General features: G+C 39.3%; 1 protein-coding gene and 1 long non-coding RNA gene across 3 annotated transcripts; both read left to right on the top strand.

Moving 5' to 3' along the window:
- The first annotated feature begins 3,141 nt into the window (after positions 1-3,141).
- Positions 3,142-4,414, top strand: LOC132628649 (uncharacterized). The gene is made up of 3 exons (XM_060344413.1): positions 3,142-3,751; positions 3,841-4,289; positions 4,393-4,414. The coding sequence occupies exons 1-3, from the start codon at positions 3,629-3,631 to the stop codon at positions 4,412-4,414; spliced, it is 594 nt and encodes a 197-aa protein (XP_060200396.1). The 5' UTR covers positions 3,142-3,628.
- Positions 4,415-4,442: 28 nt separating this feature from the next.
- LOC132620656 (uncharacterized) lies at positions 4,443-7,253 on the top strand. 2 transcript variants are annotated; one of them, XR_009575104.1, is made up of 3 exons: positions 4,443-4,774; positions 5,704-6,883; positions 6,973-7,253. It is a non-coding gene; the product is annotated as an uncharacterized LOC132620656 (long non-coding RNA). The 2 variants fall into 2 exon arrangements; XR_009575098.1 differs by having other exon boundaries at positions 4,443-5,054.
- Positions 7,254-10,955: the final 3,702 nt, after the last annotated feature.

Below are 10,955 nucleotides of genomic sequence, written 5' to 3'. Positions count from 1 at the left end.
AGAGGAGTCATCATTTGATATTTCGGGAGACGGAGTTCTCCGATGTCGAGGCAGGTTATGTATTCCCGATGTGGTAGGCCTACGTACCAAATATTGAGGGAAGCTCATTGTTCCCGTTACTCCGTACACCCCGGAGCGACGAAAATGTATCATGATCTTAAGTCTATATACTGGTGGAATGGAATGAAGAAAGATATAGCGAAATTCATAACTCAGTGTCCTAATTGCCAACAAGTGAAGATTGAACACCAAAAGCCGGGTGGATTATTGCAAGCTATGGAAATCCCAACTTGAAAGTGGGAAGTGATTAATATGGATTTCATTACAGGATTACCCCATTCTCGACGTAAGTATGATTCCATATGGGTGATTGTGGATAGACTCACAAAGTCGGCTCATTTCTTACCGGTCAGGACGACCTATGTGGCAGAAGATTATGCGAAGCTTTATCTTAAAGAGATAGTGAAACTCCATGGCGTTCCAGTATCTATTATCTCCGATAGAGGGACCCAGTTTACAGCTAAGTTTTGGATATCGTTCCAAGAGGGTCTAGGGACCCAAGTGCGCCCAAGCACGGCATTTCACCCACAGACCGATGGGCAAGCTGAACGCACTATTCAGACTCTCGAGGATATGTTACGAGCATGTATGATAGACCTTGGAGGAAATTGGGATGACCATTTGCCACTCATTGAGTTTTCTTACAATAACAGTTATCGTTCTAGCATTCAAATGGCACCGTATGAGGCTTTATATGGGCGAAAGTGTAGATCCCCGATTGCGTGGTTTGAAACTGGAGAGGCCAAGTTGATAGGGCCAGATTTGGTCCAGCAAGCTATAGAGAAAGTCAAGCTCATACAAGATCGGTTATTAGCGGCTCAAAGTCGCCAGAAGTCCTATGCGGATAATCGTCGAAGGGACTTAGAGTTCCAAGTTAAGGATTGGGTATTCTTGAAAGTGTCGCCAATGAAAGACGTTATGAGATTTGGCAAAAAGGGGAAGCTCAGTCCCCGGTATATTGGACCATATGAGATTGTGTGCAGAATAGGCAAAGTGGCCTATGAGTTAGATCTACCTCCGGAATTAGAGTCAGTCCATCCAGTATTTCATGTCTCGATGCTTCGAAAATGTGTTGGAGATCCTACTAAGATCGTCCCAGTGAATGATGTGCAAGTGACAGAGAAATTGACTTATGAAGAAGTACCCATTGCCATATTAGACAGGCAAGTACGGAGGCTTAGGAACAAGGAAGTGGCCTCAATTAAAAATCTGTGGAGGAATAGCAATCGAGAGGAGATGACATGGGAAGCAGAAGAAAGTATGCGATCTAAATACCCACATTTATTTCAGCCCGTGGAAGAAGCCCAAGATGAGACGTCAAGATCATAAGGTATGTATATTTCCTTTTATGCTTTTGGGTCATGTGTGGCCAAAACTTTTATGTTGTTATGTTGTGGCCCTGTGTGGCATCGATATTATGGGTTGTTGTGGCAGGATGGTAGCGCCATATTATAAGGGGAACTCTGGCGAAATTTTTGTAGAATTCCCCGAGACTTTAACATTCGAGGACGAATGTTCCTAAGGGGGGGGGGGGGTGTTACACCTCGGAAAATTTCCCGTTGGTACGCAAGTAAACGAACTAGTGATGTGTGCGAGGAGTGCCAGTGTATAATGTTTCATGAGCAATGTGCGTACATGGACGAGAATGATTAGAATGAAAAGTCGAGAGATGTGAAAAGTTGAAAGTTGGCAAAACTGCCCAGTGGTCGTAAAGTGCAACATACGGACCGTAAAGTGGAATACGGTCCGTAAACTGGCAGTTGTAAATTGCCCTGCAAGGTTTCAACTTTCTGCCCAGTTGAGAAGTGGTAAAATACGACCTGGTGGACGGACCGTAAAGTGATTTACGGCCCGTAAACCATGGTCGTAAATCACCATGCATGCAGCCAAAGTTTCTGGTTCTGCTTAAGGTTAAAGACGACCACGAGGGACGGTCCGTAAACTGGAATACAGACCGTAAACCTCCATGGACGACCACTGTACACCTCACCACAGAATTTCAATTCATTAAATATGAGGACCAAGACTTGTTTTATTTCATTTCTACATTACACCACTTCTCTCTAGAATCACCTCTCTACATTTATTTCATAAGTTTTCAAGGATTATAAGTCACCAACAACATAAACAAGTGAAGCAAGTGTAAGCAAGCCATTAAATACCATTCAAGTCAACAAATACAAATGGAGAAAAACTAGGGTTTTGCTCAAAGTGGAGTATTATTAACCAAAGCTTGTTCCTACAACTTCTAAGGTAAGATTCATGATTTTTACATGATGTTTAAGGTATTGAAGAGTTGAAATACATGGATTGTATAAAATATGGTCAAGTAGGTCATGAATGATGAATAGTGGCATTTTGAGGAATAGTTTGAATTGAATCATGAATGTTGTTGTGTTGTGATATGAATGCATTATAAATGGTACTAAGATCATGAACTAGACACCTTAGACGAATGGACGAAGTTGGATGCTATGACCATGAATATGGGTGAATTAGAGGCAAATTAAGGAATCTAAATAATGTGGATAACGTGAATGACTAATGGCCATTGTTGTGATATTAATGAAGGTATAGACGCTAGCATTGGAAGGAAGCGTGCAAGTGTAGAATAGTCCGACGAAAAGGTATGTAAGGCTAACCCTTCTTTCATAAGGAATGGTTCCTTGGCCAAACTCTTAAATCCTCTATATGAGTATGTTGTATTCAAGTGATTGACACTCCGAGCTCATAAGCTCACGACCCTTGATACGTGCTACGAATGTACTACGCACCCCATTGACGATTAAGCATAAGATAGAGATGTAGCGAAAACGATGATGATAATGATGACGATGATAATAGTAATGATGCTAAAGGTGCCTACGGGCTATTATATTCACATGTGCCTATGAAGGGCTATAATGACACCCCGAGCTTATAATGCCGGGTAGAATATATGTATATGGATGTATATATATATGTATGTATAATTATATGGCTCACCTAGATGTAAGTATAAGAGTAAGCTAAGAGGGTGCTCGGGTGGGCTAGCACCGGGTGCTCGTCGCGGCCCCGAGTCGGGTCGTGACATTACTGCAGTCTCTTGCTCTGGAATTTTCACCTAAAATGGATTTTTGTTTTTGAATAGAGATGTTCTTACTTTACTTTGTTCCATCTATTTCAAATGGCTCATACAAGTTTCAAGTTAGGTGTTGATTTTGGTCTGATTGAGCAGTAGACAAAAAGTTCTTTTTCTTCTTTCACTAAAAGGAGCTGAAGGTCAATTGTCAAATCTAAAATAAAATAATTGGAAGAATTTTCATCGAACTAGCACCTCAATTTTGGTAATCAAGGAAAACAACACGTTGATTCAGTTTAATTCAAGTGTGCATATGTACTCTTAAATTGCATTCCGATTTAAAATATTACTTTATAGAAATGTTCGTCCAAACATCTCCATGAATCTAGTTATTGGATATATATTGTACTGTAAAATGTGTGCCGAAACATATCTATATAAAACCATTATAAAACACAGCTTCATTTATTGCTTGTATGGCACTGGTTGCAGAATTTATTTCCTGAGATGGGTAAACACAAGGATAGACCAAGGAGGAAATCAAATGCCAATATTACGAACAAGGATCACCCCTCCAGCAGCAAATATTTTTCTGATGAGCACTCGTTACAAGGCTCACATAGGGCAGAGGTAATAACAATTATAACTGTCATTATTTGATGCATTACTTTCCAAACTTTAATTCATACTCTTCTTTTCCCCTTTTTTTTTTGGTGTAGATTGAAGAACTGAATTTTCTCTCTTCAGCATCGCTTAAACCCAAGAAGAGAAGTTCTGAATTTTCAGAAAATTCTCGCAGAAGTCGTAGATTGGTGAAGAAGAACAATTATGGGGATCTTGTGGATATTATTCCGGGTTCAGATAAACAGAAATCCCGAATACCACCTCATCAGGAACCTGAATCTTCAGCTCAATTTTACAACTTGGATGTTGAAATGCCTGAAATCTCTGTGAACAACAGGCATGGATCTTGTTTTAGCTGCTGTGAGTCGGAGCCAAGTAGCATAGACCTAGATGGTATTGAGGAAACTGAAGTCAACAGACTTCTTGTAAATGGTGATCAGAGTTTACATGTCGAAGGTGCCTCGTCCAACCTCACTGGAAATCAACAAGAGCCATGCCCAGCTATTGATGGGGTCCAAAATGAGAGTGATAATATGTGGAAATTGTCTACATCAACCGCATTATCCTGTGTCATATGTTGGACAGATTTTAGTTCATCCAGGGGGGCTCTTTCCTGTGGTCATCGTTTTTGTTTCTCATGCATCCAGACGTGGGCCAATCATATGGTAAATCTTCCTATCTGTGTTTTCAATTTTGTCTGGTGGAAGTTTTCTTTTCACTTCCAATTTTTGCATGTCATCGTGATGAGATGTTATAATTTCATCGGTGCATGCAAGTGCAGCTTCTGATTCTTAGATGTTTCTTTTTTGTTGCAATTGTTATTTACTTTCCACAATGTCATCATCATAGGCATCAAGCAGAAAAGTTTCAACATGCCCTCTGTGCAAGGCTAGTTTTGTTGCCATTAGAAAGGCTGATGATGCAATTCCTGCTGATCAGAAGATATACACCCAAACTATTCCGGACCACAACCCAGAAATGGACATATATATACTTCCCGTGGGTGAAACACCAAGATTCCCTTCTAATGTAAGTTCAATGGCAGTTTTCATTCTATTCTGTATGGTGGAGAACATTACCTCCTGTTTGTTTGTGCTGTAATAGATGTGAATATCTATATCTCATCATTGCCATCGAAGAACATGTATTGCCGTAATATTGGTTACCTTTTCTGCATCCATGTGCCTTCTCTTCCTACAGGTGCAGACAAAAGTCGGATGCATGAATAGCCTATTCCCCTTTTGGTGTAATGAGCGTGACTAGGACATATTAGTTTCCTGTATCAAGCTATTCAATGTTATAGATCAAAGTAGGTTCTTACTTCCACAACCTATGATGCTCATCTGATTCTTCGTAATTTGTATTAAAAAGCTGCCCTTACACTGTTGTTGAAGCATGGTTACTTATAGAACTACTTGTCCACAGCCGACTTAGGGCTGTTCCCTTTGGCACTGTAGACTTCTCAAAAACCAGTAACTAAGAAAACAATTTTACACTTGAAAACTTCTATCTAGTTAATATAGGTTGAAGCCGAAGACGTAGGTTAAAGTATCTCGTTTGCAAATACGGAACGAGATACGCCCTGAATGTTGGAGGTCACACCTGCCATGAGTTTCATATGTATTGTCATTGTCTATCCTTAATGGCTGTTGTGGTTGAAATATTAAAATGAGTAGCAGAGTGGTACATCAAAAAACTGCTCTTTAGGGCTAGTCTCAGTAGGATTGAATAGAAAAATAGCTATGTTATTTATTTCAGTGTGCGATACAGCAACATGAAAAAACTCTAGATTAACTTTTTTCAATGCAGTTGTTTATTCTACATGTTCTGATGATTTCCCTAATTCCCCTCTGTAGCACTCAATATCTTTTTTCCACTATACTTGAAAACTAATCTATGTATATTTTTTAAGCTTATTATAATTATTACATCTAAGCTTTATTATTTCACACATATAGGCGAGAAGCAACAGGAATGCAGCATATCGAGCTAAGTTGAAGATGCCTCATCATATTGGTAGCAAGCCTATTCAGGAGATTATTTATCAAAAGGTATTATCATAAAATTTCTATTTTCCTAGAGGAAATATTTATGAGATGTTATTTGACATGTTTGCTTTTGATGTAAAGGGCGGGAAATATGGCAATCCACCAAATTTGGGGACTGTTTTCTTTGAGACTCGTAAGAAAGATAACAAGCTTATTGAACCTGAAGCAATTGAAAAACATGTATGTTTGGTATACTAAATATGTAAATTACTTGATAGTATTAGGAATAACCTAAATCTGTACCCTTTTAGGTTTGGAACCAGAAAGAGTTCAAAGTCTCACTTGATTTGGAATACTTCTTGATTTACAAGAGACTTTAGTGGAAGTTAAAAAGAATTAACACCTACAATCGATGGAATTTTTTTTAGTTGGGAACATATAATAGATGGTATTGCCACTGGTAAATTATTTTGAGGCTTTGCAAGAATACCTTGTTGTTGTTGCTGAGTAATTGCCTTAAGAATACCTCCTGTTGTTGCTACTACTTGCAAATTTCTCACCCATTTAGCCCTTGATTGCACCAGTTGTATTAGGAATAACCTGAATCTGTACCCTTTTAGGATGATTAACAAGCAAGTCAACTTCTAACTCTACTCTAGCACAACTTGGCCTTGTCTTATTCTTAGTAGCCATATCCGACTTCAAAGGCTTCCCTATTGCTGCTGCCATAGAAAAGAGCTGAGATTGGCCAAAATAATTAGGTGCTAGTGTTGGAAACGAGATCCATGCAATGGTTATAGTAGTCTCTTCCTCATGATTAAACCAAGGATCCCACTTCAATGTACGCATAGGATAATACCATTGCTGCTCGGTGGCCTAAGAGGCCATGAAAGGCCGAAAAGAGCTCAAAGCTCCATGGGAGCCGTCAAGGTTTTTTCTTTATATTTCTAACTTTGCCACGGGAAACAACGCCTTAAGTTTAAACACTTCCATTATGCTTGTCACAGTTATTGTTTTAGTTGCGTTTTAAAATAGACTTTGATTCTTGGTTAATGCATCCCGAAACTTTTCTAATTAATTTTTCTTATACTCTTGCAGCCTTGATGATTTTGTTGGATACACCAAATGAATTTATTAGATTACTTTTGGGGTAAGCGGTATAACTACTACTAGTGTAGAATTTATATATCTTATCTTACTAATAGTTATTTGAGTCTTTCAAAAATTTCGTACTTATAGGTTTTGAAGATTGAATTTGACAAGTCAAGATGGAAGTTTAGAAGATGCACAAGCTCATTATTTTGCTAGGAATGTTAGGCACTCGCTATCGTAGTCTAGCTCGAGTGTTAGCAATGTTTTTTTTGTTAAGGTGTCGAGCAAATATTGAAACTAACATCATGGGATGTTAACAATTTTACTGTAATTAATAACTCTATCTTCCTCTTTATATATATAATGCTTTTGTATCTAGATGTTTTAGTAGGAATTCGATATTTATTGATAAAATAATATTTTTGTGACATCGAGCTTTCGGGACGACTTGTGGTCAATAAGAGACCAGAAATATGGTTGTGAAAATTAGTACAATTATTGTAAATAAACACCAGTAATGCTCGTCTCTAAAGATAATGTAGGACCAGTAACATTTGGTCCCTAAAAAGGTTTAACGACGGGAAATCATTTATTTAAGATGATATTAATCATCCATTAGGGACGAGATATGTAGTCTCTAAAAGTTTTTAACGACCAGATATATTACCCGTCTCAGAAGACTTTTAACGACCAGATTATCGAACCCGTCGCGGTTGACCTTTAGCGGCGGAGGCTATTATGACGGGTGGCGACCAGCTTTTTCCCGTCGTAATTGCCCCTTTTGGGACCAGATTTCCCTTCTTTAAAGGCCATTTTTCTTATAGTGTAACGGGGTGACGTAAGGTCGTGATCCCCCGATTTCATTATAGAGCAATTATCAACATTCTGCCTCACCTTGAAGGAATTAGTACATAAGGTGAGTGTGAGAAATAAAGGACATCATTGCCAATATGGCATCATCATAGCATATTTCTTATCTTATATAGACATGTAGGAATATAGGCTTTTAGCTTCTCGAGATACATGAACTCATGAAGAGGAAAAACTCATACTATAGGATTCATGCCATTGGAAAGAAAGGACTAGCCTCACATACCTTTGTCGTTTAGCTAGGCTATCATTCACTTGTCTTCCTTCGACGTCACGTTGTTACCTTCACGAGAGAATTTGGACTAGCGTTAGTTAATAAATTATGAAAACGCATTGTTATTCCTAGGGAAAACTAAGCGGCATTTCCTTTGTTTCTACTACCCTTTTCCCCGTTCTATTTCAACTCCCAAACATTTACAACAACACCCATAATAATGCAAGCAACAATCATCATTTATATACCTTAAGCAAAATCCACCATTTTCTTCCAATTTCTCCACATTTTATGGTTTTTGCTCATCATCATAATTTTACTAGCATCACACTTATTCCATGGTCTACACGTCATTTATAATGCATTCATAGTCATAACATGTTAACTTCCATGATTTCATTCAACTATCATTCCATAGTGATACTATTCACTCAGTAATGGTCCATCTCCTATGTCTTACTACAATTCAAATGTCTTAGCCTTCTAATACCTTAAACAGCATGCCAAAGTCATAGAACTTACCTTGGATAGTGGTGGAACAAGCTTAGAATGAAACTCTTCCTTTTGCACTAAAACCCTACTTCACCTTTCTTGGGTTTTCTTGAGGAAGGTGGCCTCCAACTAGGTTTCATACACTTTGTTGCTTAGGTTTGGTGTTGATGATCTTGATTTTCCTTTGGTTTTTCTTAAATTCTTATGGAGGAAGTGTTGAGAGAGTTCTAGAGCATTCTTGAGTTGTATAGGTGAAATATGAAATGAATTGAAGGAGAGATCACTTATATTAATCACAAAAGATGACTTTTAATGAACAGTCGTCGGGATGAACAGTGGTCGTAAACCACAGTTTACGGACCGTAAACTAGTTTACGGACCATATAGTGTGGTCGTCTTTAAGCATGTCCAAAACAGAAAGGTTGGCTGAAGACCATAGCAGTTTACGATCGAGGTTTACGGTCCCGTAAACCAGTTTACGGGCAGTATACCAAGTCGTATTTAACGATTTTCACACCCAATAGAAAGTTGAGATTTTGGAAGGCTGGAGGACGATGGTTATTTACGGTCTGAAAATCACTTTACGGGCCGTAAATCACAATACGACCACTGGGCTGAATAAAATTCCACAACTTTTTCATTTCCAAAAATTCATGAATCATCACCCCTTACTTAGTAAAACACCCCACACTCATACCCTTCGTTGGTCTATTCCTTGTACATGTACGGGGACTTTTCCGAGGTGTAACATTCTTCCCCCCTTTTGGAACATTTGTCCTCGAATGTTAAAATACCTAGGAATCTTAGAAAAAATTTCGCCAGAGTCTCCTTTGTAATTTGGCACTACCTACTTGCCACAACAACCCACACAATATATTCGCCTCACAGGGCTACATCACAATAGCAACATATCTATGGCTACACACGACCAAAACATGAAGATAAAGCATACATACCTTATAACCTCGGCGTGTCATCATGAACCTCTTCTGGAGATTGGAATAAATGGGGGTACTTGGCTTTCATCTTCTCTATCGCTTCCCAAGTCATTTCTTCCCTGTTGTTGTTTCGCCATTGAACTTTGACTGAAGCGACTTCTTTATTTCGGAGTCTCCGCACCTGTCTATCTAAAATGGCAATAGGTACTTCTTCATATGTCAGCTTCTCTGTCACTTGCACATCCTCTACCGGAACTATCCTTGTTGGGTCTCCAATACACTTGCGGAGCATTGACACACGAAAGACTGGGTGAACTGCTTCAAGCTCCGAAGGCAAGTCTAGTTCATACGCTACATGACCCACTTTACGGACAATTTTATAGGGCCCGAAATATCTGGGACTTAACTTCCCTTTCTTGCCAAATATCATCACTCCTTTTATCGGTGATACTTTCAAGAACACCCAATCATTTACCTGAAATTCCAAGTCCCGTCGCTGGTTATCCGCATAAGAATTTTGGCGACTTTGGGCTGTTAATAGTCGGTCTCGAATGACTTTGACTTTTTCGACCGCTTGTTGAATCAGGTCGGGGCCTATCAATTGTACTTCTTCGGTTTCAAACCATCCAATTGGAGATCTGCATTTTTTTCCATACAATGCTTCATATGGAGCCATTTGAATACCGGAATGGTAACTGTTGTTGTATGAAAATTCAATAAAGGGTTAATGCTCATCCTAACTACCACCAAAATCCAACAGGCACTCTCGTAGCATATCCTCCAAGGTCTGGATAGTACGCTCGGCTTGTCCGTCAGTTTGTGGATGAAATGTCGTGCTGAACTTGATTTGAGTACCTAGACCTTCTTGAAAAGAATTCCAGAACTTAGCTGTAAACTGTGCTCCACTATCAGTGATAATAGACAATGGAACACCATGGAGTCGCACAATTTCTTTAAGATACAGCCTTGCATAATCCTCTGCTGCGTACGTGGTTTTAACTGGGAGGAAATGAGCTGCCTTCGTGAGTCTGTCCACGATCACCCATATAGAGCTGTGTTTGCCTCGCGAGCTAGGTAATCCTACAACGAAATCCATATTAATTTCTTCCCATTTCCATATAGGGATTTTCATTGCCTGCAATAAGCCTCCTGGCTTCTGGTGTTCTGCTTTTACTTGTTGGCAGTTTGGGCATCGTGCTACGAAATCTGCTATATGTCTTTTCATGCCATCCCACCAGTATATAAATTTGAGGTCACGATACATTTTGGTTGCACCGGGATGAATAGAATACCAATAATAGTGTGCTTCCCCCAAAATCTGTTGGCGCAAATTTGCCACATCCGGCACACATAGCCTGCCCTGATGTCTAAGGACTCTATCTATGGAAACTTCAAATGGAAGCTTTTATTTTCCACAAGATACCTCCCTGTGATGACACATTTGTGGATCTTCATACTGGAGTTCTTTTATCTCCGCATTCAAGGGCGAGACTGTAGGATCACTAACACTAATTCCTGCATTACCCGAATCAATTACACGTACTCCAAGACGTGCTAATTGATGAAGCTCGCGAACCATTTCTTTCTTTTCTGAGGGAACTCCACATGAACTATGT

The sequence above is a fragment of the Lycium barbarum genome, chromosome 2 (assembly GCF_019175385.1).
Source record: "Lycium barbarum isolate Lr01 chromosome 2, ASM1917538v2, whole genome shotgun sequence".
NCBI lineage: Eukaryota > Viridiplantae > Streptophyta > Magnoliopsida > Solanales > Solanaceae > Lycium > Lycium barbarum.
Note: the sequence above shows the minus strand (reverse complement) of the source record. Positions and strands in the feature narration are given on the sequence as shown.

What these genes read in the sequence shown, in the direction of transcription:
- LOC132628649 (XM_060344413.1), top strand. Translation starts at nt 3,629, where the DNA reads ATGGGTAAACACAAGGATAGACCAAGGAGGAAATCAAATGCCAATATT. An exon ending in AAGGCTCACATAGGGCAGAG is followed by an intron (nt 3,752 to 3,840) that starts GTAATAACAATT and finishes TTTTTGGTGTAG; the next exon opens with ATTGAAGAACTGAATTTTCT. An exon ending in AGTGATAATATGTGGAAATT is followed by an intron (nt 4,290 to 4,392) that starts GTCTACATCAAC and finishes TCATGCATCCAG; the next exon opens with ACGTGGGCCAATCATATGGT.